At 32.9% G+C, this 27,250-nt stretch overlaps 4 protein-coding genes across 5 annotated transcripts; 1 reads left to right on the forward strand and 3 right to left on the reverse strand.

Annotated features, from left to right (window-relative positions):
• The first annotated feature begins 297 nt into the window (after positions 1–297).
• LOC101491403 (phosphoenolpyruvate/phosphate translocator 2, chloroplastic-like) lies at positions 298–4,617 on the forward strand. The gene is made up of 9 exons (XM_004489193.4): positions 298–672; positions 1,607–1,729; positions 1,827–1,979; positions 2,382–2,467; positions 2,657–2,741; positions 2,941–3,060; positions 3,197–3,274; positions 3,824–3,953; positions 4,305–4,617. The coding sequence occupies exons 1-9, from the start codon at positions 364–366 to the stop codon at positions 4,385–4,387; spliced, it is 1,167 nt and encodes a 388-aa protein (XP_004489250.1). The 5' UTR covers positions 298–363; the 3' UTR covers positions 4,388–4,617.
• Positions 4,618–5,139: 522 nt separating this feature from the next.
• Positions 5,140–9,050, reverse strand: LOC101491719 (uncharacterized). Its single transcript, XM_004489194.4, has 6 exons — positions 8,700–9,050; positions 6,995–7,322; positions 6,778–6,862; positions 6,189–6,275; positions 5,862–6,104; positions 5,140–5,406 (listed from the first exon to the last, which is right to left on the reverse strand). Exons 1-6 carry the CDS (start codon positions 8,855–8,857, stop codon positions 5,330–5,332), a joined length of 978 nt encoding a protein of 325 aa, XP_004489251.1. The 5' UTR covers positions 8,858–9,050; the 3' UTR covers positions 5,140–5,329.
• A 1,156-nt stretch (positions 9,051–10,206) lies between these two features.
• LOC101492036 (ATP-dependent RNA helicase-like protein DB10) lies at positions 10,207–15,808 on the reverse strand. Its single transcript, XM_004489195.4, has 9 exons — positions 15,670–15,808; positions 14,479–14,791; positions 13,809–13,961; positions 13,545–13,613; positions 12,751–13,020; positions 12,146–12,496; positions 11,708–11,985; positions 11,131–11,520; positions 10,207–10,981 (listed from the first exon to the last, which is right to left on the reverse strand). Exons 2-9 carry the CDS (start codon positions 14,767–14,769, stop codon positions 10,567–10,569), a joined length of 2,217 nt encoding a protein of 738 aa, XP_004489252.2. The 5' UTR covers positions 14,770–14,791; positions 15,670–15,808; the 3' UTR covers positions 10,207–10,566.
• A 2,410-nt stretch (positions 15,809–18,218) lies between these two features.
• On the reverse strand, positions 18,219–25,762 carry LOC101492710 (DNA (cytosine-5)-methyltransferase DRM2). Of its 2 annotated transcripts, none has more exons than XM_004489198.4 (11): positions 25,439–25,762; positions 25,262–25,320; positions 24,238–24,278; positions 23,911–24,036; positions 22,879–22,978; positions 22,750–22,796; positions 21,699–21,812; positions 21,219–21,318; positions 20,435–20,526; positions 19,598–20,350; positions 18,219–18,811 (listed from the first exon to the last, which is right to left on the reverse strand). In XM_004489198.4, the coding sequence occupies exons 3-11, from the start codon at positions 24,238–24,240 to the stop codon at positions 18,377–18,379; spliced, it is 1,770 nt and encodes a 589-aa protein (XP_004489255.1). In that variant the 5' UTR covers positions 24,241–24,278; positions 25,262–25,320; positions 25,439–25,762; the 3' UTR covers positions 18,219–18,376. The 2 variants fall into 2 exon arrangements, with proteins under 2 accessions (XP_004489255.1, XP_004489254.1); XM_004489197.4 differs by having other exon boundaries at positions 24,238–24,281.
• Between the last annotated feature and the right edge of the window lie 1,488 nt (positions 25,763–27,250).

The raw sequence follows: 27,250 nt of genomic DNA on the forward strand, positions 1-27,250 counted from the left end.
TCAAGACTCTATAATACTATTAAAAAAAATTGAACTATGTATTATTGGTATGCCAAAAAAATATATTAATCCAAGACCAACTTACAATCTATTTTAGTTAAGTGACCTATTAAAAGGTTTTAATTATTGCGAAGGAAAAAAAATATTATAATCAAATTTCTGAATTGATATATTTTATGTAATTAAGTCCTTCTATTATACTACAATCAGTGAAGCTTTAGTAAATTGTAACAATGACTTATTTAAAAAAAAATTATTTATTTTCTTCAATATTTTTAGTATTTATTACACTTTTGAGTTTAACCTGGCAGAATCAGATTACAGAAAACAACGTTTTGAATAATCACTTAATGCAACCTCAAAATGTATACTCTCTCTGTTTTACATTCTCTTTCATCCTCACAATTTTCAAAGTTTCCACAAAGCTTCAAAATCAATGGACTTTCATGTTCATCTTCTTCTTCCTTGTTTCAAAATGTTAGAAAGTGTTCACATTTTTTCATTTCAACTCCAAAAATTGATTCTTTTAGAGTCCTTGCTGCTTCTCTTCCAGAAGCACAGAGTGATGAACCTTCACAACAACCTTCTGGGTTGGTTCAGTCTCTTCAACTTGGTTTCATGTTTGCAACTTGGTACCTCTTCAATATTTACTTCAATATCTACAACAAACAGGTTCATCTTTTTTTTTTTTTAACTTGCATTTGTATCTATTTAACATTTTGAGCTATTTAGCACCGACCATTCAGATTCAAGACGAAGACATCTTTGGTGTGAGACACAACACCTTTGGTTACATATATTTACTTCGATTTTTGTAAATAATTGTCGGTGTTTATGTGCCATTTTATATAAAGGGTTATAAGGTTGATTTAGTGGTTTGGGGTGGGGGAGTTAGGGAGTGGAGTGATAAGAGGTCGCGAGTTTGCTCGCACTCAGCAAAATCCTAACAATATTAATGATACTAATTATTAACATTGACTGTGAAATTATTAGTGTCATGTTTGGTGTCTGTCAGAACTTTATAGATTTGGAGTGAAAAAGCTTCCATTTTTGCAGTTGATGGGATGGCATACAATGAATTAGATTATGGGGTGGGGACGGAAAGGGTTAAAGTCAAAGGGACATATTTTTTAATGTTAAAGTTTGAAAATTTCAAACATAGGATTTCATTAGTACATGAAAATAATAAAGGGTGTCTTTGGATTTCAACAAACAAGTTTTTTCTCCTTTCATTTGGAGCTATGTAGCACACCAAAAGCGTATTTTGTCTCCGACGCGTGTCAGTGTTTGATATGACACTGACGCATGTAGTTATATTTGATCACTAATGTTTTGTACATTATTAAAGTTGTCTACAGTTGTCTGTATCTATGTTGTGTTTGAGTCAAAAAGTATCCATTTTTGAAGTTATTGGGATGACATGCAAATGAAAGGGTTAAAATTAAAAGGACCTTTTTTATGGTAAAGTTTGAAATTTTAAAACATAGGATTGCATTAGTACATGAAAAAAGAATTTTGGCTACTTTCCATTTTTTGTTTGTTTATGTTCTTTTTTATCCTCTTTTGGTTGTTCTCAATTGCAATGAATTGGTTGTTTATTGTTTAGGTTCTAAAAGTCTATCCATTTCCAGCAACAGTTACAGCATTTCAATTTGGCTTTGCTTCATTGGTGGTTAATTTGATATGGACTTTGAATCTTCATCCTAGACCAAACATTAGTAGTTCAAAGGTAATTTTAATTTTTGATGAAAATTGACTAGTCCAATTATTTGAAGATTGTATTTGTATTATTGCTTATTGATGATTGATTTGTTTGTGTTTGACAGTTTAAAGCAATTCTTCCACTGGCTGTGGCTCATACATTAGGGAACCTTTTGACTAACATTAGTCTTGGAAAGGTTTCTGTGTCTTTCACTCACACCATCAAAGCTATGGAACCTTTCTTCACTGTTGTTCTTTCATCTCTTCTCCTTGGTGAGGTAAACGTTTCCACTTTTTTTTCTAAAAAAGAAATTAATGTCCTTGTTACATATATGGTGTCGTTTGGTACATGTAGGTTGTATATCTCATACTATGTAGTGGAAAAAGACTCGGTTGTTATACTTATTGGTGCCTTGAGACATTGAACACCATTATGAAGCATTGGCACACACACAAATACTGAACACGACACTGACACCGATAATAGTTTGAGAAATAGAAGTGATTGTATGTAATCACGAGTGTCAGTGTAGACCTTTAATCTGAAGTGTTAGTGCTACACCAAGAATGCATGTACACCGTACACCCTATAGTCCTACTATACCACTCATAATGGGAAAACGATAGATCTCTGATTGTTTTGGTTTTCTGACTTTTAGTTTTGATCCTTAAATGAACAGATGCCAACTTTTTGGGTGGTTTCTTCTCTTGTTCCTATAGTTGGGGGAGTGGCATTGGCATCAATGACTGAAGTCTCTTTCAATTGGTAATTCATCAAACTCAATCTCTTACATGCAAGAGTAACTTCAAGGACAATATTGAATAATTCTATCATGTATGATTATTTTTTCCTATGTTAATTTTATTTTAAAAACTAATATAGAAGAAATCTGTCAAATTGAAAGCATAGAAATTTTTTCCTTACTAGAGTTTGACATGATCTGTTTCAAAACAGGATTGGATTCAGCACTGCAATGGCGTCTAACCTTACGAATCAATCACGTAACGTTTTGAGCAAAAAACTAATGGCCAATGAAGAGGTAACAACACAAGTGCATGTTTGGATTGACAGAATCCCAACATGTCACTGTGATTTTGGCATAAGCTACACTTTGGAGCTTCAATAAAATCATTGTGCCACCTTGATTTGTCAAACTCATCGTGATTCCGAACGCACATGAAACTCTTACAATATTCTGTTATAAATACGGCTTATCATTTGAAGCATGTTTCTTTCAGGAAGCTTTGGACAATATCAATCTCTACTCAGTTATAACCATCATTTCCTTTTTCTTGTTGGTTCCATGTGCTATATTATTGGAAGGTGTCAAGTTTACACCATCGTACCTTCAATCTGCTGTAAGTAAATGAGCTTTACATTTATTCATTCAATTTTTAAATATTATATGATATTATCTGTGCCATTTTATCTTCTTATTTAAGTAATTGAAGAAGAGAAAAAATTCCTAAGATATTTATGTTACTTCCTATTTAGGCAAGCCAAGGATTGAATGTTAGAGAGCTATGTGTAAGATCAGTTTTGGCTGCATTCTGCTTCCATGCATACCAGCAGGTGAGGCTTTTCAAATATTGTTTTTCTTTTATTAGCTTATTCAATAAAGTTTATTTTTCAAAAAATAAAATAAAATCAATTGTTTTACTTTGATTTTGGACTTGTTTGGATTTATGTATTTGAGTTTATCTATTGCTATAAACACTTCAGAGACTGCTTTGGAGAGTTTATGGAAACTTGATGATTGATATATGTTTATACTTGATCATGATTTATTTTATTGTGGTTGATTTGATAGTATGGTATTAATATGGTAATTACCTGTTTGATTTTATTGGTTTAGTAACCTCACAAGAGATCCGAATTCCTTTTTAACTGTTAACTCGAAAACAAAAACATATTTTGTATGTACTGGCCAAAGTTTTTTTAAAAAAGGTCTGAAATCGCAATTTGGGCCCCGACAAAAAGATTTTTTGTCTCTACAGCCACAACGCTACCATGATTTAGGCTGCATTGCATTATCCACATTAGTTCAATAACCGTAAGCAAGCATTAGTAAAAAATAGTCTCTCATTTTTGCGAATCGACAAATAACGTTTTTGGTGGCAGGTTTCTTATGGGATATTACAGAAGGTATCACCTGTGACACACTCGGTTGGAAATTGTGTGAAGCGTGTCGTTGTCATCGTCTCTTCGGTTATCTTCTTCCAAACTCCTGTCTCACCCATTAATGCACTTGGTAAGTCTCTCATGGTCCATATGTTCCCAAGTACTTACAAATGTCACAAAAATTGGTTCAAACATAAGAAAATATAGATTCAATATTTCTCACTGTTTCTTTTACAATAGCATTTTTCGAAATTTTGAAAATGACAACATTGTTTTTTGTTGTTTCTAAAAATGCATTTCCCTAGCTTGCTTCCATCTTCTCTCTATTACAAATGTTCACTATTCAAGTCTTTGATCTCCTTGTTAGTAATTTAAAGTGAACACGATATCTTATAAAATGAAAACTGATAATATTTTTAGAAAGAAAACATACATACCCTTAAGTTATTCATTTTGTTTTGTGGTTCTAATTTGGGTGCAGGAACTGCTGTTGCACTTGTTGGTGTTTTCTTGTATTCAAGGGCAAAGAGGATTAAGCCAATGCCAAAAGCAAAGGCATCATAATTAACTCTTTCAAAGGAGAAAGGTTAAGAGAAAGAGGGAAAAGTAAATACTACATAATTTAAATTAACTTACTTAACCATTCATTTCTTTTGGAATGTAACCCAACTAATAACTTAGAAGATTAGTATAGTTATAAGATATCAAAAGATACCAAGGAATGTCCTTTTAAGTTTGGTATTTCTTGTATAGAATATTTGCTTCTCCATGCAAAATCTTAATTTTTTGCGCAATTGATGCTGTCGGTCACTTATAAAGTGCATGTTTAGATTAACGGAAATTTGGTGAAATCATTCTCAACTTTAAAGTTTAAAAAAATTACAATGTCTTTGTGATATCAAACATACACTAAATACAACTTGCCTAATTACTATGCACGAATAAATAATAATAGTGCATAATGTAAAAGGGTACTAACCTTGTGTGACACATTTGGTAAATAGATCCATTTTTTAAAGATGTAGTTTTTATATGCTTGATTAATATATTCTTATAATTGGCCCTGAAATAACCTTTTGTGAAATTCTCTCATATTAGTAGATTATTTTTTCTACTAAAAGTATTACAATTATGAAACAATTTCAAGCCCACTTAAGTTGATTCTCACAAGTACTTAACAAAACCCTTTTCAGCAAAGTTATATTCTTGAAAAATGAGCAATGAGCTGGCTAAATTTGGGGAAACGGAAAAAAGTGGTAGAAGAACTAAACAACAATGTAATAAACTACCAATAAATTATGCAACACAATAACAGCTTAGAGACTAAATCATTAGGAATATTAATTGAAAAAGTAACAAATTCACCATAATAAGAAGAATGTTACAATTCTTTCAGCTCAAAAGTAAACCAAATTTAAGCTGTTAGCGACATATAAAAACCAGCAAAATTTTGAAGACACACCATTTGAGGCTGGTAAAAATAATAAGTCAGCAAAATAACTAGCACTAAAGTTTCACTTGAAATACTTTGTCTGCACAAAATGCAACAATGATTGGACCAGCCAAATCACCAGCAGCACATCCTGAAAAAATAAAACAAAAAACATGGTTGACACAATTCAAGCACAAAGATTGAAGCAATTAACAACAAGGCTTAAATATGATTTTTATCCCGCAATTTTTTTTTTTTTTGCTTTTAGTCTATATGTTTTTTTTTTAATCCTTGTAAATATATTGCTTTTATGTTTTGATCTTTGTTGTTTTGTTTTAGCCCCTGCAAAATGTGTTACATTAGAATTGGTCCTGTAATATTTATTTTAGTCCTTAGTTCTTATATAATTGATATTGTAAGAACTAAAATAAAATATTATACATATTACAAAAATCAATTTTAACATAAACAAATATTTCAAGGAATAAAACAACCAAAAGCAGAGACTAAAAGCGAAAAATAGTATAATTGTATGGATAAATAGTACGTTTAAACCTTAACAACAAAATTTTTATTTTTGGCATGTGTTGTTTACAGCAATCTTACCAATCCATTGGCCGAGTGAAGGACGGAAAAGGGTAGCACCGATGCCTGCGCCTATGGAGGCAAAAATTAAAGATGAACTACACCTTATTGAAGTAAGGGTGATCTTCTGTCCAAGAAGTCGAGCTTGCTCGGTTGTATCTACGTCGCTATCCTCGTCCTTGGACTTGAACATGGACGAAAAGAATCGATACAATTCAATGCCTACTTGGACAAACCATGATGCTGCAACTCCTAGCATGTGTCCTGTACATAATGAAACACAATATAGTTAATGCCAAATGCTAAGGTAATCTCAAAATGTAAAGATGATTGATGGCAATCTTTGACCTCTGAATGTTGTTCTGCTCACGCTGGTGAAGTAAACGAACGTAGGCATTTTCCTTGCAGCCTTCCGAGTAGCTGATCTTGGAACATCTGTTCAAAAAAATTGCAAACAATGAGTGCATGTAAAATCTCTTAATAGCCCGCAAAAGTAAATATGAACTGCTTTAGGTGTATGTAGGACTACTTTTACAAAAAAAACTGAACTATACATTTTTGAACCGAACTAATTCTGTGAAGTGTGAACCAAATTGTACCAAATAGCTATTACTAATTGATATTAGGACTGTGGAAGAAAACCAAAATCCGAACCAAACCGAATATTAAGACTACTTTAAAAAGTCAAAAAACTAACTGCTAAACCAAACTGGACAGCACCGAGAAAATCAATTATGACTGATAGTTCACGAACCAAACTGACCTGGTTGAATTCGTGAACTGTTCATCACAATTTTGTTTTTTCGGTGTTGTTCGGATCGGGTTAGCGGCACAGTTCAGTTTTTAGATTTTTAACAATGCTAAGAGTATCCATTATGCAAGGGCATATAATCTCCAAAATATAGATAAAATCGTTAACAGATTTCAGAGAACATACCTTTAAGAATTTTGCACGCCATTCGCTGCGAAACATAATGGACAGCAATTCTTTCTAAAATCCTTCTAGTGGTCACAACACTTGTCTGTCATAACATCCAACCCACGTTTAACTCACCAAGTTTTAAACACAACTAGAAACATATATGAATAGAATGAATGAGCCAAGTGAAGCCTTACTAAAAGTTAACACAAGAATAAGAAGAAAAAAATCTCACCTCGCGTATGATTTGCTTGACAGACTTTTTGAAGGGAACAACCAGGTCAACTTTGTTTTCGTGATTCTCCTCGAGAAAATCATCGTCGTCTTCCATTTCCGCACGGGGCTCCAAAAGAGGCAAATAGAACATCAGGAATGACCTTATTGAAGTCATTGCAAGTGACCTCAATTCGAAAGCAGAGAATAGAGGTTTCAGTTGGACATTGTACTGTTTCGTACTAAATTTTTTAGGATCATAATTGAAAATCCTCTCAGCAGAACTTTGTATATTAGAAATATAATCATCGGATAATACTGCGCCAGCATCACTATATGCAACTGGTGACCTGAAATTAAAGAGGCGAAACTGCTAAATGTATACATACCAAAAACAAAAGTAGGGCGTATATGACCGAAACACAATGATTTATTTTGGACTGAGTAAAATAAATTTACGACTTAATTGATATGCACGAATAGTGTAAAAAGGATTTAGTTGATATGCAACAACTTTATAACCTTATCTTTTACTCATATGACGTTTCAGAAATACATAATTTAAATTAACCCTCTTGAAGATTTAAAAACTCTAGAGAAGTTAAAATTTTAGTAATATTGGTGACGTGAATGTCATGTGCCATAATTTAGATCATTCTCTTCACCAAAAGTTCTCCAACAAAATAACCAAAATCTCTGTTTTCTCCTATATACACAGAATCATGGTCTATTCAATTTTTGTTTTTCCTTGCAAATCATTCACATATTACACAATCTTGTCCCATTAATATTGTTTATCCTATTTGAAAATAAATCTCAATGCAACTTGGTAAGATTCATGTTTTAAGAGGACAGCGATCATTCATTAGGTCTGCAAACCATGTAAAGGGTGAAATTCCATGTTATTGAATTTTGAACATACTAAAGTAAGAAAACGAGAACCTTCAAAAGTATCGGTTGTTAACTATATAGCACTGACACTTCAGATTGAAGAGGTATTAGGTGTTTGACACATGTAGATACATTCAATCACTTCTATTTTTTTCTCTTAAATTATTATTAGTATCGTGTTTGATGTCTGTATTTGTAGATGTACATGTATCGGTATCAATACTTCATACATTGTTAAGTAATAATAATATATTGAATTATACCAACCAAGCAAAACCCTACAACTCCCATGATCATAAGTCCTACTTCAATTCAATCCCTGATCACTTTTTCCTAGCAAACAATCATATAACATAAAGCACTAGAAATAAACAACCCTAACAACATTATAACAATCCCAATCCAATCACACATTCAAGAACTAAACCTAATCAAACCACACACACCCTAACAACATTCACATATCCCACTAGCAACCTACAAAAATAAACAACTCATTATAAAAAAAAAATACCTCAATTCTGAACGAGTAGCAACCCAATTCCCCCAAATCATCAAACATTAAATCAACTAAACTAGAAAACGTAATTTTTGTCACCCTTTAAAAAAACACAAACCCTTCACCAAAACATTATCAAAATCCAATCTTTCACGTGCAAAGAAAGGGAGTAAAACATATATGTTCACACCCATCTCCCCCAATTCATCAAACACAATCAAATAAATAAAAACGTAATTTTTAGACACCCATTAAAATAAAAACCAAAACGCATCACCAAAACATTATCAAAATTAAATTATTAATATGCAAATAAAAAGGGTAAATAAAAACATACCCAAAAAAAGCCCTTGAAGCAAAAGTGGTCCCTGCAGCAAAAGAAGCAACTGCAGCAGCTGCAGAAGAAGCAGAAAAAGATGAGGAAGAATGAAAAGCATGTGATGCAGAATTATGGTTTTTCCTCCATAGATCTGCAAGTATTGCTATTCCCGCCATTGTTCTTCTTCAACGTAGTAACTTTCAAAGCAAAAAAGAGTCACAAAATCACAACACAAAACAAGTTTCTTTTTTATGTGATTGAAACAAAACAAGGTTTAATTCTCGTATTGTATGATTGTATCGTATTAATGTAATTTTGCTTTAGCTTCCAATGAGGTAAAGATTAATCAAGTGTTGTTTACGCTTCTATAGAACTAAGTCGAGTAGGGTTAATAATTTTATACTTTTAGTGTCCTATATTTATTTATTTATGAAATTATTCATTTTATTTAAAAATAAACAGTTTTTTTTTTAACTACAAATTGCTCTTTAAGGTTACAATAGTAAGGGGATGTTTAACTACAAATTGATCTTTAACGTGATATATAGTAAAATGATATAGAATGATTATACTCGTAACATTTGAATATAACAACATAAAATCTTATCTTTCAATTTTATATTTTTTTATATTTTTAATTTAATTATTGACATATGAATAATTAATACATCTAGATGGTTTTATATCATATAATTATATGTCATCTCGTTAAAAATATGTCAAATATTTTTTTTTTTTGAAATATTTAATGTAATCATATGGTCGTGATATTTTATCAAAAAATAAATACTCCATTTAATAATATCAAGTTAAACTTGAAAAAAATTCTACTATAATGAGTTTTAATTGCATATTATTTCTCTTTACTCTTGTTTATGGTTGAATTTAGAGTTTTAAAGTGAGAAATCAAATGCTATGGACTCTATTTTAACACGTACAAGTACTCATAATCATAAACTTTGTTCTTATAACTATCAATATACTCACATATACAAACTCAGAGATCTCGAATTAAAACTCAAATCTCCACAAAAAAATTCAACTTTAGCGTTAACAATTGAATTAGACCCTTAGAAACATTTAAACATCTTTTTGAAAGTATCTAGGAATAGAACTAAAAGACTTAAAGTTGGAACAGACACCCCCTGGGAATACATGCTTTCCAAAACAACAGGAGAGAGCAATAGAAATGTGCCTATAAAAATATTGATCCATGCTAGCACTCCTTATTTTCATTGAATTTGTTTTTTATTAAACTTATTTTAATTGAATTATAAAGCTTGAAAGTATTTCAAAATATATTCAATATTAAAAATTAGTTATAGTCGTAGTTATCATAATAAAACTTCACCTGTAGTAAAATTTAATTTAAGTTGCCAAGGTTGAGCATCATCATTTTTTTGCCAAGCCATATGAACTTCATGCATCTCTCTCGCTTCACCCAATGATGGATTGCTTTAATAAATTAAAAATAAAAAAATTCAACACTATTTCATGCATATTACAGACACAAGCAACACTGATATGTTGTCAATCAAAATAATAAGGTCACATTTGTTGGATGTTTTCTTTAACAAAAATTATGTTGTCATTGGTGAATGCAACATTTCAAAGTAGCTTAAATAATTTCTAGTCTGTATGTGTAGAACAATTAACCTGCTGCTGGTTATAAACTAAAATTTTACCAAAATATCATAAACCCATTACAACATATTCGTTACTAGGTTCTTCTTCACCTATGTCATTTTCCATGAATATACATTTTCCATGAATTTCACTACCCGGTCCTATCTTTGCACGTGTCCAAAAAGCAATGCCCTTTAAACTAGGGAAACTGGACCAAAATAACCTGTAACATTCTGTAAAAGCAGGGATAGCCAAAATTCTAATCCACACTTTGATATATAGAGTCATCATGACCTATCATTCCTTCTTCATCAGGAATCATCCCTTCCTCCATTTCTCCATTGTAAGCATGAGAACTGCCATTTCTTCCATCACCTGAAGATCCTCCCCACCCTTTCTGAGGACTATTGTTAGACCTACCGCCGCCGGGGGAGGACAGCAATCTTCTTTTCTCCTTGTAAGGACTAGGACTGCGGCTTCGCTCCCGGTTAAAGCTCTTGTTGCGATCACTACCCCCTGTACTTCGTTCCATCATTGCTTTGTGAAAGCTGACCTGGGTGTTTTGTGATGGTGCAGCTTTGACAGGACTGTGACTACGGCTGCGTTCACGATTGACGGTTTTGAAGCGATCACTCCAGCTAGATCCCCTGTCGGGGCTTCGATCTCGTTCGTTCCTATGCCACAGGACAATACATAAGTGTGACTATAAAAACATGCAGAAGAAACCTTTTCCAAAAATTCAAATCCTTGGGCATGTTAAAACTTGGCAAATATTCAGTGAACAAAAAGGAAAATATAACTAACAAATATTTATTAAACTAACCTCTGTGAGTCATAGTCAAAGCCACGGCCTCCGCCTCTGCCAGAAGCAGCAGTCCCAAATCCACCTCTTCCACCATATCCTGCATCATTACCCCTTCCACCATACCCACCAGAGTCATAACTCCTCGCACCGAATCCAGAGTCACCACGACCACCAGAACCATATCGTCTGGATCTGCCAAACCCACCACCCCTGGATGACATCTCACGAAGTTCTGGAGGGACACGCTGGTTTGCACCCTCCAAGAGTTTGATAAGATCTGAAGCATGTTTAGCATCCTGGTCTCCAAAGAAGGTGTAAGCTATACCAGTGGCTCCAGCCCTCCCAGTTCTTCCAATCCTATGAACATAATCCTCCACTCCTGTAGGGAAGTCGTAGTTGACAACCACTCTGCAAAAATTGATGGTCATTTCCAAACGCAATGGTCTCAATTCCAAGATAAAGATTCCAGCCATTTAAAATAATCAAGAGAAAACATTTGCCTTCAATGTGTACAGTTTACAAACTCCCTTGTTAACAGATTGACATCAAAAGAATAAAAAAGACAAGATATAATAGAAGATAAATGGTTAGCAACCTAATGTCTTTGATGTCCAGTCCTCGAGCTGCAACATCTGTGGCTACAAGCACAGGAGTCTTCCCAGATCGAAACTGATTCAACACGTGATCCCTTTCACCCTGGGATTTATCCCCATGAATAGCAGCAGCTCCAAACTGGCGTGAAAGATTACGGGCAAGTTGATCACACATTTTCTTGGTAGAACAAAAAATAATTATCTTTGATCCTTGATCCTGTGACCGCAAAATATTTTCCACCCGTCGCTGTTTCTCCATATGTGGCAAAACTTCAATATGCTGTTATAGTAACATTAAAGCACAAATTAAACACACTGTTAATAAAATCCCCCAACACCAGTACACTAAGGAAAAAATGGCATCGAAGAAAGTAGAGGGCTGTCAACAATACAAATTAAAGTGGCGTTGCACCCAAATATAACAGTAGTAAATATCAGACCTGAGTAATGGACTTGTTAGCAACAAGCTCGTCTACATTGCCGATGTTCACCTGGACAGGATTGACCAGCAGATCAGCTGCAATTTTCTTAACCTCCTTAGGCCATGTTGCAGTAAACATGAGAGTTTGCCTGCGAGCAGGCACCTCATTCACGATCTTCCTAATTTGAGGTTCAAAACCCATGTCCAGCATTCTGTCTGCCTCATCTAGCACAAGGTAAGAGACCTGATGAAGAGTGATTCTTCTCATCTCAAGAATATCATTCAAGCGACCAGGAGTGGCTACCACAATATCTACTCCACGGTCAAGATCTCTCAATTGAGGACCCTTTGGTGCTCCTCCATACAGACACTGGTAAAAAGATAATAACACATAAGTAATTAATAGCAAGCTCAGTGAAGGAAACTAAGCTGCAGACAGTTTTCCTATAGCTCAGTTTGACTCAAGGAATCAACTGCAACATGGAATCCAATAAGAAATGTTACTTACAACAATATTTGCGTTAAAATATCAAATTTGTGAGTGCAACAATAATTTTCCATGATGTCCATACTGGTGCAGAAAAGCAATACAAAATCAAGATGAAAAAAGAGAACAATACTTACTGTGCAGGAAATTCTTGATGTTTTACTAAACTTCACAGCTTCATCTTGAATCTGAGTTGCCAATTCCCTTGTTGGTGAAAGTACCAATACAGTGGGGCCCATTTTGGGGTTATTATTAGTGCGCTTGAGGTGAATAAATGCTGGAAGTAAATACCCCAAGGTTTTCCCTGAACCTGTTTTAGCAATGGCAACTATATCTTTACTTTGAAGAGCAATGGGCCAGGATTGTGCCTGAATTGGAGTTGGGGCCGAGAACCCAGCATTTTGTACCTAAAAAAAGGAAAATCCAGGAGATTGGTTTTCTTTGGGACTTATAGATGAGAGGTTTAATGCCGGAAGAAAAGAAGCATCAACCCCCATATGCAAGCCACCAATGCTTTCTGATGCAAGCAAGCACATGAGGAGGCCTCTTCTTCCGTACGGACCAAGTGGCAGACTGAATCATGACCAACAGCAGTCCCAGCCACGAACTTGGATGATTCGGAAAGCCCTTCCAAAAACTTGGTCCACCATAAAAGGGCGCTCCAAAGTCCAAACTAAATGCTAGCCCCACGAAAGAGGGCACCACACCGTACGACATTAGCTCCACCCCAGGAGCAAACATCGCACCTACGACCAAAAAGTTAAAATGGCAAAATATTATCATGAGTCTGAAACTTAGAGATTAGAGCTTCAGGAATCATAGTTTTGCACAAGAAACATTTAGATCAAATACCTACAGAAACTTGTGTATCCTCCTAACTGCCACTACTATAGATAAATGAGAAAGAAGAAAAGAGAATAGAAGGTGATACCTCTTTAAGAATCTCAGACGGAAAGCCAGAAGACCCAAATGATGTAACAGGTGGAGGCACATTATTTCCCTAGAAAAAACCGAAGAATAAAAACTCAGCCAAGTCATGTGATTGGAGCATAACCCAAATGCAGTAATAGTACTTTGATGGACACATTCTTCAATATCTTCTTAAAATACGTAATGAAATAATTACAGTGTTATTTAAGTCCATACTAACATGTATATATATATATATGTATTACGTATATGTGTATGTACTCACAGTAACAGTGATCTCATGACGACGTCTATAAGCCTCTGGAGATAATGCAGGTCCTGTATCTGATGCCACATGACCTCTGATAGAACCAACATTTCCAGCAACATGTGACCCATTTGCATCATTATGAGAACTAAAACTGTCAGCTTTGGAGCTCTAATATAAAATGAAAACAAATAAAATAAGTCCCTCGAACAAATTAGAATTGAGAGAAACACACAGCTAGTTTCTAAATATGAACAAAATAAGAATGAGAGAAATGTAATGTGATATTTAAACAGAATGTAAATATGGTTAAAGTACAGCTGATTTTTAAACACTACAAGTTTTCTTCTAGCATAATATTGTGTTCATAATCCATTCCCGAGGTAAATATAATGTCCCAAACTTCTCTAGCATTCATTTGAGGAAAAATAAAGATTTAAATTGGTCGATACATTATGACCCTAATGTTTTTAGTTCAATAGATTAGAATCAAAATTCATATCATGCTGTCATTGATTCGGTTAACATAATTAGTTGAATGAAATTTACAAAAAACAGTTAGTACTTAGTAGGGCATTTCAGTGTCCCATATCCAAAAATTATTCAGGAGTTTTACGCTATGTCCTGAATCATATAACAATATATTAATAAAGTTTAATAAAATATAACACAATAGTCGACCACAAACCTGATTGTTCCGGGATCCACCCTCATTTGACCCACCATTTCCATTCCTCTCATACCTATCACTGAAATCAGGACTGCGAGCACGCCCTTGAGACGATTGCTGAACCTGGACAGAAGACTTAGGTGGGGCAGCAGTGCTTGAAGGCCTCTCGTACTGAGTAACATTAGTCTCAGGATTCCAAAAGTAAAGATACCCAGTCTTTCCATCCACAAGACCCTTCCATGGTTTAGGAAGTGTCGGATCAGCTGGCGCATACCGTGGACCCACTGAAGCAGTTGCTGTAGCAGCCATGGCAAGAGAAACTAACACAATCCTAACACCACCACAAAATAACATTATAACAAATCATCAATAACCTAGCTCAAAAATCAGTGATAAACTAAAAAAAATTAAAATCTGCTAATTAAGTGTCCATTTGTTACAGCTTTTTTTAAAAGAGTAATCACTTCAATTAAAAACAAATAGTCACTTTTATTAAAAACAAATATGTTCGTTACAACTTACGAAAAAACTCAGAACCAGAAAATAATCTAAATTTTGCTTAAAATGAGAAGCTGTTGTGAATTTTGAGTAGCTTCTCATATACATTATTTTTTATAACTGATTTTTTTTTAAAAACTTTTGTTTACCACATGTACAAACAACTTCTGCTTTTTTGGCCGTTAGTAATGATTCAAAATTCACATTTCGCCATTAACAAACACTAGCATACCAATACTACAAGAGCTAATATATTCCACTACCAAATTACCTACGTTTAGCAAAACCTAATCCTCAAATTAACACATTTAATTTCATCAGTTCATAATAACAACTTAAAATCCAATATCACTCAAATCAAACACTACTCTAAATACCTAAAAAAAACTAGAAAATCTAAGCAAACAACGAGTTCAAACGTATACAAATTACGTCAACAAAAACAGCCTATTTTTCCAAACGCAACAAAAATTGCATTCAGAAAACCTAAATCTATAGTAGAAGTAATAATCATCATTCATCACATGCAACACAAACCTAATTCCAAAATCAAACCCCTAGATTCAATCAAACAATACAAAACCCTAATAATAATGAACATTCATTAAAACCAAGCAATGCACGAAATTAACATTGAAAAAGCTAAATAAACACATGAACCAATGAACGAAAAAATAAAAAATAAAAAAATTGGATCGAATCTGGTTGTACCGATTGAAGAGCGAGAAGTGGAAAGTGATTACGCGGTTTTTCTTTTTGTTGAGTTTGTTTTTCTCTCTCTAGAAGGTTTGTGTTTCTCTCTCTAGAACGGGTGGGTGAGAGAAAGAGAGAGGAGCAACAAAGAGAAGCTATAAACGAATTCTGTTTATTTATTATTTATAGGAATCAGAAAATTCAGATATTATGGGAAAGTTAATGGGTTTGAGTTAGGTGTGTTTGTAACCGTGGTTAGATTTTGCAACTTTGAATCTGGACCGTGGTTAATTGTAAAGGCCCAATTGTTTTTTTGTCAAAAAGAGTATACCTCCACAATTTTGTTCTTCATACCCCTTCAACAAAGTGAAAAGTTAAAATTATCCTTTGTTTGGTTTTAAATAATTTTTGAGTTCTCATTTCAAATTCTATAATTTTTTTTGAAATTCTTAGTAAGTATTGTGAGTTTTCTAGAATAAAAAGTATGTTTGTATTGGGTGATATTTTAATATAGATTGTAGTATTTAAATTATACTGTAAATCATAATTTAATCATAATAAAAATATTGTAGCCGCTGTTTATAGTCAAAGATGTAGATATAATTAGTTTAATTTTGTGATCAAATATCATGTATTTTTTATTTTACGTTTTTAAGTTGTTAGTTTTAAAATCAAAGTTACTTCTAACAGTAATAAATAAGTGAGTTTGGGTGTGAGGGACTAGATTAGCCATATATTGGAGGTTTATCCAATATGTGGTTAGTTTGGAGAATTTAGTACTCATTATGGTTTTATCAAATATCATATATTGTTATGGATAAAATTCAAAGGTAAATTGTTATGGGTAAAATTCAAAGATAAATTGTTATGGGTAAAATTCAAAGATAACTGTTATTAAAGATCATACATGTGACGTGTCTCTCTTATTCTAATTTTTTTTTATATCAAAAACTCAAAGGTGAACCATATTATTATAGATTAAGTAGTAGGATAAAAATTCAAATGATTGTGAATGATGCAAACATAGAAGATAATTGATATTGACAAAGGGTTATCTTGAATATATAATATTGAATTTCAATCGTTATAGTTGAGGTCTAACTATTTTGTGTATAAATAGTTTTTAAATAAATATTTAATAGTAAATGAATTTAAATTATTAAATGATATCATCTAGAACCAACGTAAAAGTTGTCAAATGACTTTGATAATTTTTTATTAAATATTGTTATTAGTACATTATTTAAATCCTCAAAATCTAATTCATGAACTTTCTTCTCAAACTTTTTTATTATCCCAAGTCAACACTTAAGCTACATCATAGAGATTAATTAATGACTTCCACAATTAGTGAAAAATTTAACACTCGGATAATCTTTACCTTTGCAAGTTTGAAAAAGTTCAAATATTTTTATTTGCTATTAGAATTTGGTGAGAGCGATGTTCTTTTTTTAAATTAGTGGTGATAGTTTTTTAATCATTGTGGTGGTATAAATGATAAAACTTTATATCACTTTCTCTATGCGACAATAAGTGATTTATTTGTAAAAAATTAACTTGTAATAAATTATCATTTCAATTTTAACACAATACTAACTACCTTTTTTTTCTTCTAATTGTACTCTTTTAAAATTATTTACAACCCTACAAACTACTATTAACTTCAATTTTGCTCTGTTTTGCCTTTCATCTTTTGGCGATGAATTTTCTGTCCTCTAAGAAATCTACGATCACATCTCTTGATCTCTGTTGGTATTTGACTTTCACCTGTCTATCTCCATTTGATCCATTGAGCCAATTTTCATATTTCATTATATAAAAAATTCAAAACAAAAAAATGAAATCGAATTATATTGTTCTTAAACCCCTTCTTACAATCATCAACCGAATTTAAACGAATTGCAAATACGCCAAATGTTTCCCAAATTTACCAAGGACACAGAAGAAACATTAAACTATAATTAATCTTCTTAGCCTAACAAAATTTTGACAAATTCCATTTTGACAAAGTTCATTCCTAGTCCTTGAAAATCATTTCTCTCATATATGCTTAGACAAGATTTATAACCCTATTACTCAACAAGATTAATCCAATTCGACAAAACAACCAATCAAGTCTTATCTCCTAAGATAAAGTACATTACATTGAACAAACAACACCACCTTTATGAGAGACATGTGATTCGAAAAATAAAATAAAAAAACTTAGCATCAAATCACTTATAACCAAAATAAATTCAATTGAAATCAATATTCATCCGTGCGTAATCAGTGCATAATCAAACATCTGAACCCCCTGTGATCTATACTTTTTCTACTCTATCATCCAATTTTAGGATGCAACAGAAAAAAATTGATCCTTCTTAATCAGAACCCATTAACAGGCTGAAGAACGATTGCTATTAACTATAAGTATAACTATAGTCATATGATTATTATCTAAAAGGAAGAATTACACAAAATACATGTCATCATGAAGATCAGCTGGTTGCTCCATCTATCATTTTTAGATGTACTAGCCCACAAACACAAAGTACTAACTGATAAGTAAAATGAAATCAGAAATGTTGAGATCAAAAATTTATTTGATACCGTTGCCATTCCTTCTCTGACAACAAAAATGGGATGAGAAGCATCTGTCTAATGTTGAAGTTTTATGAGACGATCCTAAATATTATGACTAAATAAGTACAAAGCCTGAAAAAGGAAGTTTTTATACAGAAGTTCATCTATAATTTGGTGACATATTTTTAACCAAATCTAAAATCCGAAAGTAATCAAAAAAGAGGGATGAATGTTCGCCCTCGAGTCCATTCCGACTGACCCTGTTGCTTCCAGCAAGGTTATTACATGGACTTCCACCAACAATGAGATCAAAACCCCCAAATGCACTCATCAGCTGCTCCAAACGAACAGCATCTAGTTGCTGCACATCATCCAAATCAACTAAATTACCTCTTTGATTAGTTTGTTCCCACCAACTTCGGACAATGTTCCTGTTCACCTCTGATTTTTCGACCGACACTACATTCTTTAGAGGGACACCGAGACGATGAAGAGCTACCTCTGCACCACCAATTCCAGAAAAGAGAGATAGAAGATTGATCCCATTAGGATACATTTCCTTCAGAACAGATAGGTGGTATGCCACTGTGTCAACCTGAAATAAACTGAACATATAAGGAAAGAGAATTGTACACTGAAACTTAAATACATAGTTGCCAAAGTTCATTTTATAGAGCAAATCACTGTAATTTTCCGTCAGAATGTATGGGAAAGTTTCAGAGGAAAAACAGAAAATAAATACTAACACAACATATATTTTTTGGCACGTTGACAAAAACAATTCTGAATACAGTAAATATAAAACACCCAAAGCCTTTTCTCACTAATTAAGTTGCCAGGGGAATCAAATGCCACTGTTGTGTTGTATCTAAAAGCAAATTTTTGTAGAGGCTCATTTCATTTCATCAAAACCTATTTTAATGTTTCACTCCATTTCTTGGTCTTACTTAATTCCTATACCTTATATTCTGAATATGAATTAAAGTTACTTAAAACATTCTTAGACAGTTCCACCAAATAGTATATTTCTATATGACAGTAAAGATATCCTGTCCACGCGGATATTTATGGAGGCTTTGTTATTATGGCGAGAGAGAGAAAGTAAATGCAACTAGGCCCTAATAACAATTGATAAAAACTGATTTAGATTATGAATAGAAAGAATATATTGTTATTGATGAACAGAAAATACACACAAATTCCCTAGATATCCGAGGGATCCAAGACACTCACAGTTCTAATTCTCGCCACCCTCTCCATCTCAACCCTCCTTATTTACATGAACCTTCCGTATTTATTTCTACTAACAAACCCAACCTAACCAACTAAACCTCTTAACTAACAGACATATGAGAGAGAGAGAGAGAGAGTATTTTCATACCTGGAACGAATTGCCAAGTGATTTGAATCTATCAGTCCTACTTATCCCACCACCCCTTGTGTGGTTCCTTGGGAAGCCCAACAATGTTTCAACTTCATCTGGCTCTAGGGGGGCAACCTTGTTCTTTCCCACCCAAACAAGGTTCCACTTCCGGCATTGATCAAGCACATACTTTTTTACACTTTCTGGTGGATCTTCAAATTCTTCACAGCTTTCCACCGCTTTCCTTATTCTTTCTGTCAGCTTTGCACTTCCAGTGACCGTTTGCAAACAGTTAAGTTTGGTCCTTGGATCCCATGAGGGCCACCACTTCTTCAACAGTGGAAATGCATCATGTATTGTGCGTGGTGGAAGAGGTAGGAGAGGATATCTATTCTCAATGGGGAGATTGTGAATATATCCCCTTTTCCTGGCTGCAGCACAGAAATATTTGGAATCCACATACTCAGGCTCCACATCGTACAGGAATCTAGAAATGGTCTGCCAAACACCTTTTGGTGCAAGCGCCACATTCTCGTAATAGAAGTAAGGAGGCCCAATAGCATCTTCAGGAATTCGTCTATGAGTTATTATGGAATTTGGGTCGGTGGGAACCCCAAACCCAGTCATCGGATTAGGCAGATGAAGTGCCTGTGTCTCATCATCCTCCTCACACAGTGTTCTCTTCTCAAATATCTTTGGCTTTTTCTTGCCCAATACTTCATAATCATACAAACTTCTTTTTTTTAGTTTGGCATGCCCATTGTATTGTGGCTGTAAAAAATTAAGTTCAAAATGATTGTAAGGAAAAAAAATTAAAGAAAAATACAACACATAAATTTGTATTTTATATACTACCTTTTCTTCAGGAGGCAGAAGGGCATCTTCTGCTTTTGCCATTTGAGCAACACCAATAAAATCAACTAAGTCCTCAAGTGAGGCGTTTGGACCTGCAGTATTTTACTAGAACAATGAGGCCAAGAAAATGAAGAATAAAAGTTCATCGAACAGACCTTACATAAACTTATGCACACAGACAAAAGGTCCTTATATGAGGTTAGGTAACATTAGTTCATAGCCAAGTTAATTTAGTTAAGGTATTATTTGGGCAGAATAGTAAATTCAGATCCACTTCTCTATCATGCACAACACAAACTTAACCAATATTCTGACACAGTAGCCTGCTTCAAAGATGGTTATATAACACTTGATCAACTAAGTATAAAAAAAACTATGACGCTGACATGTCGTCAAAATGAGGCAGTGTCATTGATCTACAAGTCTGTTATGCACAGCACAAACTTGACCAATATTCTGAAACAGTAGCTTTCTTAAAAAATGATCATATATCACTTGGTCTACTAAGTACAAAAATAACTATGATGCTGACATGTCGAAATGAGGCAGTTTCACTGAGCCTAACACTTGGTCCTGCGTGAAGGTTCATACTACAGAGCTTCTGAAGAAGAAAAACAACACTGAGGTGCAGAAGCGGATTTCAATATATACTAATAAAAAAAACACTTGAGCTGCAGAAGCTGATTTCAATATATACTAAAGCAGAAAGGTGTAGTATTTTTGCAAAATAAAAAGCTAAAAAGCCTTGAACAAATATAAGAATGATAAATAATATGAAGCACACCTAATCTTTCTACGGCCATTACAGCTTCCTCCTCCTTGTACCCCATTTTAACCAGGGTATGTAATGGATCACCATTCCTAGAAACAGATTTTGGCATTTCCTGCAAAGAAAAAACAGTAATCCAGCCATAACTTAAATACATAGCCTGCAACTAAATTGTTCCTAGCACAAAGAATTCCAGGCCTCCTGTAAATGCATTTAAAAGCAAGTGGAAACACGACAATGATATTTTCATTTTTTTTTGAAGTAGGCTAAAGAGAAAATTTATAATGCTTAGAATATGACCAAGGATGAAACACAAATCATACTACTTTATCTCATGTTTAAAAATAAGTATCAAGCCCATTACTGCATGCCCTATAGCAGACTAGAAACAATCCGAGTAGATTACACTAAATACACAAAATAGCATGATGATAAGATGAATCAAATAGCACAGTCTGAAAAACAAAATATCAAAGCACAATGAGCAGTGATTACTTCATCAGAAAAAGAATCATCGGATGATAAATCATCCCACGAGCTCCCTGCATTCTCTGAAGAACAGGGATCTGGTTCAACTTGCTGTTGTTGCTGAGGAGAACTTTCTAGAGCCTGGAAATGTGAAGAAAAAAAATTATAAAGACAACTGTAACATTAGCAATCAAAATTGAAAAACATGCACGTAGTGCAGCAAAAATGTCAGAAAGAAGTCTAAAAAAAGATTAAAAGAATAAAAATAGTGAAATGGGGGAAGAAGAGAGCTGTTAAAAAAATGTCGAACAAATATGCATGTAATGTGTACATTAGCACATGTGGACATGTAAGATTGGTTATCTGCTTGTTTTGACTTTCCATGAACCTACAACTTTTGTGACGGCAATCATGCAGATAAGTTTTAAAAAAATTAAAGCAAGCACAGACCTATAATTGAGATTGGTAAAATATTATTTCCACTGTATCAAGGCCCAATGGTATGAACTCTTAAGGCCATATAAACATCCCCAATGCCCAATCCCACGACAGCAAACATAAGTTATAATAAGAATTCACTTCAATTCTTTATAACTAGAGCTTTAATGTAACTTTTTTTCTTCAAGTGGATGTTATTGCTTAAAAAATATTCAATGAAAATATCAAATATTGCAATAAAAGAAATTGGTATCCTCTTCATGAGAGGAAAAATCGTAACAATTAAAGGAAATATGTTAGATACATAACGTTTAAAAAAACAAATTTATTCTAAGTCGTGGTGCAACAATCGAAGTTGCTGTTGTGTGACAGGCCAAGGGTTCAAGTCGTGGAATAAGCCTCTTGCAAATGTAAGGTAAGGAAGTCTACAAACAGACCCACACTAGGGTTCACAAGCTTTAACCCCACAAATTGAGAGGTTTTTCCCAAGATTTGAACCTGTGACCTAGGCAGCAACCTTTCATTGCGCCAAGGCTCGCCCTCAAAGTGGAGATACTACATATTGGGTATAATTTGATTATAGTTCAGTGGGTCAAAGTCAGAATGCTGACAGTCAAGGCTTAAGAAAATATCGACTTACTGAGTAAGTGAGAAGCTCTTCAAGTAGTTTATCTTCGTTTTCCTCACCTGTATATTCAACAGAGCAGTATTAGTTGTGAACTTTATGAATCAAAATCTACACTTAGATAGAGTAAAGCAGCGCTTTTACCATATTCCTGAATTACTTTGGAAACCATTTCTCCAGGAAATCCCATACTAATAAAGTGGTCAAATACCTTGGTATTAGATGGACCTGCAGATGAGCTTGCCTTAAGGAAGACAGAAATACATGTCAGTATCTAAAAGACTCCATTTCCTGTGAAGAAACATATTTCTATATGCACATTTCTAAATGATGCATGTGTATCGGGTTTAAAATACTTTCAGGTATAGGTATTACGTAATTGGTAAACCATCAAGATGTGGTGACTTTGGGTTTAAAATAATTTAAAGGTATGTTTGGATTGGTGGTATAGACTATAGAGTGGAGTGAAGTGGAATGGAATGAAATAGATATATTTTTTAAAATGGATGTTATCATATTTCATTCCACTCCACAGTCCACCCCGTTTCATCCCAAACCATAAAGACGTAGCGACATTAGTAATGATAGCAAGCCTAGGACTTGAGCAGAAAGATAAAAAGAAAAGAATCCAGCATAATTTGCTTTATAGAATGAAATACAGGAAATGATAGCAGCCAAAAAACACCATCACGCAAGTAGTTGAATATACATCTCATATTAGCATATTCCAAACAGCCATATAATATTTAACCAGACATATTAAGAAAGCTACCAAAAAACGGAAGGAGGGGATGCAAAGTTAATTCAATAGCTATATAAATAAGGAACTTGATTCGGGATGAACCAGCTAGAGTGATACAGGACATGTATAAAACCCAACAAATAAAAATTATAATGCATATATATATATATCATATATTATATATGTAAAATTACTTTATTAAGGTCTCAATTCTAAAAGCTTCTTTTTCTGCAATGACCAGGTAGGTTAGTCAATCCTTTGGTTTAGCACTCTTAGTTGGTTGCCTATCACTTAGGTCAGAAGTATTTGGATTGAGAAAAGACCGGCGTAAATGTATTATCTTTAACTTTCAGGAAATTGGTCTGCTAGTTTCGTAATATTCAACTGCTCATAAAGATAACTTCCAACAATAAAAAAGGTGCATTAAAGCTTACCCCTACAGACCCAGCAATAGTCTCTCCATTGGGTACAGATAAACATGAGGAATGAAAGCCCTCAATCTCAAGCTCATCATCAGTGTTCCAATCAAAATTGTCACTACCCACACCAGAAACATCACCCTGCATTAATCGCTATACAATTATCACAAAGAACTATATAGAATAATTATGAAAAGCAAGAGAGAAAAGACAGTTACAGCCAAATTGCTTGTATCCCAAGACACACTATAGGTATACTTGTAAGTGAGGAGCCAGGAAGCAATAAAATATAAGCATATGTGGAATGTGGATGTGATTTTGAAATTGGCAAGTAAAACATACCATTTTTTATCTCTCAATTTTGCAAAGTACAGACCTTCGGGCTGCTGAAGCACATAAGCAAGAAGATTAGCAGCAGATACAGCTAGCTAAAGTTAGAAAGTTGTAGTCAAACCAATATATTCAGCAGGGCTTCATAGATTTGTTTCAATAAAAAAACAATCTTAAATTCAATTAGGTAACTCTTGAATAGCTTAATTATACAATGATTAAATACTATATTACTATAATTATATTAAGTTTTCGGTTTGATATTTAAGATTACGGAAAATCAAATCAGAACAAGCTTCAAGCTAAACCATTTTAGCAGTCTGGTGATCTAAATTTGATCATACCAGACTCATAACCATAATAAAGCTTGGCTTAAGCTTGAACATCCAAACAATATGCTAGTTTAGTAATTAAAAAGTCATCATAGACACTAAAAACAAAAGAAGAAGGAAAAAAACGTGAACACAATACATAATTAAGATTTTGATATAACTGATTTTGCAAAAATTTTTTTTTTTTTTGAGGAATTGATTATGTTGGGATACATTTGTGTGCAAGTGAGTTGAATAATAAATCTATGTGTAAAAATCATGTTTGGACTTTGGAGGCAAAAATTACAAAAGTACAATCCCTAGCTTTAAGTTAGAATCAATTATGTAGCCAAAAGCAACTCTAATAGAAAACCCCCCAAACATACTAAAATCAAGTTGAAGTCTTCAGAATCATTTCTGGTCTCTCAAACGTAAATCCAAACATGCACTAAAAACAAACACACATAAATAATTAAAACAAAACAAGAGAAGAAAGCTCCAACACTGAAGAAAAAAAAAAAGCAGAACACAACCACAACCAAAAACTCTAAGAAAAAAATTTCCCAGCCCCAATTCTAAAAATAAAACAGAATTAACTCATTTCCCTTTGTCAAACCACAACCAAAAACCCTAAATTAAAACAGAAAAAGTTCATCAGTATCAAACAACCATGAAATTTCGAACAACAAAACAGATACTAACATGCAACAAAACAGAATCTCTACCTCAAGTGAAAATGCAGATGTAAGCACTCTCCAATTGAATCCACAATGCTCTCTCAATTCTGCACCAAAACACAAACAAATTCGCACATATCAACTCAGTAACAATTACACAAAACAAATAATAATAATAATTAAAATTAAATTAAATTACAAAAATGAAGAGAGAAAAAACAGAACCTCTTCGCACGATTTTCACACGATTTTCACGAAGAGAAAGAAGAAGAAGAATGTGAAGTGAGAGAGTGATGAATGAGAAGAACAAGAAGATGAAGAAGAAGAAAGTGTTTTATTCGAACATCGAGTTACCAATTGAATCGGTTGCGAACTCAGTAACGCGACGTGAAAAACTTCACGCACTCGCTTCACCTGAATTCTCAGTGTGTCGTTTTCAGTGGGACCCACGAAGATAGAGAATCACGACCGTACGATTAAAATTCGTTCTTTGTCTTGAATAATTGTTATAAGGGAAGAGATGAAGAAATGAGAGAGAACCGTGTGATAGGCGAGTATGATATCATACTCGCTGAGAGTGGGTATGTAAGAAAAAGAATCTTTTATTTTTTAAATTTTTAATGGAATAAATATAAAATGACATAAAAGTTACTTTGAAAACTGTAGTTTGATATTGATGTGATGTAAAGAAATTAATGTTACCAACGTTGTGATGAGAGAAAAATGTGTTTTTTTATTGAAAAATATGAAATGACATAAATGTCTTTGAAGTATATGTTCTAACATTGACCAAGTTACATAGAAATAAGTTGGGGTAAGGTTTGTGTAGTAAATAATGTAAAATAGTGTTTGTAAAGAAAAGTTGTGGTAAGAGTGAGAATGTATCTTTTTAATTGATTGATTAACGCATTAGTGTTTTTAACTCGATTGATTAATTAATAGTTAATTTTAATTGTAGTTTATATGGTAAAGTAAGGGAGGTCAAATACTTTTAAGAAAAAGTCTATGGTACAAATTTGGAAACTTTAACATAACTATCTTACTAACATTTACCTAAATAATTCAATAAAATCTTGTAATTAATATATACATATATTAAATTCATATAATTATAATAAAATATTAAAGTGAAATATGATATGATAAAAAATAAAATGAAAATTAATTATATATATATATATATATATATATATATATATATATAAAAAAAAAAATAGAGAACTCTCACTCTACACATATATGGCATAAATGTCTTTGAAGTATATGTTCTAACATTGACCAAGTTACATAGAAATAAGTTGGGGTAAGGTTTGTGTAGTAAATAATGTAAAATAGTGTTTGTAAAGAAAAGTTGTGGTAAGAGTGAGAATGTATCTTTTTAATTGATTGATTAACGCATTAGTGTTTTTAACTCGATTGATTAATTAATAGTTAATTTTAATTGTAGTTTATATGGTAAAGTAAGGGAGGTCAAATACTTTTAAGAAAAAGTCTATGGTACAAATTTGGAAACTTTAACATAACTATCTTACTAACATTTACCTAAATAATTCAATAAAATCTTGTAATTAATATATACATATATTAAATTCATATAATTATAATAAAATATTAAAGTGAAATATGATATGATAAAAAATAAAATGAAAATTAATTATATATATATATATATATATATATATATATATATAAACAAAATTCAAGGTAGACCACTTTCACTGCAATCATAAGTGGTCCATTGGTCCATTGTGAATTCATCTTTAAAAATTATTAAAATTTTAATTATAATTGACGATGATTTTTAAAATTATATTTTATTAATTTTTTTATAATTTATCATTTTTTTATTTACATATAAAATGTTGACTTGATTGAAATAGATTTAAAGAATTAAATTTTAAAAAATATAATTATTTTTCTTCAATATTATTAAATTAAATTCAATAAAATTATTTTCTCTCCCGTTAGTTTCCCTTATTTTCATTTGAGATTTATTGTAACATTCATACAAGTGTATCTCAAATTTTTAGTCAAAGT

Source organism: Cicer arietinum, chromosome 2 (assembly GCF_000331145.2).
Source record: "Cicer arietinum cultivar CDC Frontier isolate Library 1 chromosome 2, Cicar.CDCFrontier_v2.0, whole genome shotgun sequence".
NCBI classification, from domain to species: domain Eukaryota; kingdom Viridiplantae; phylum Streptophyta; class Magnoliopsida; order Fabales; family Fabaceae; genus Cicer; species Cicer arietinum.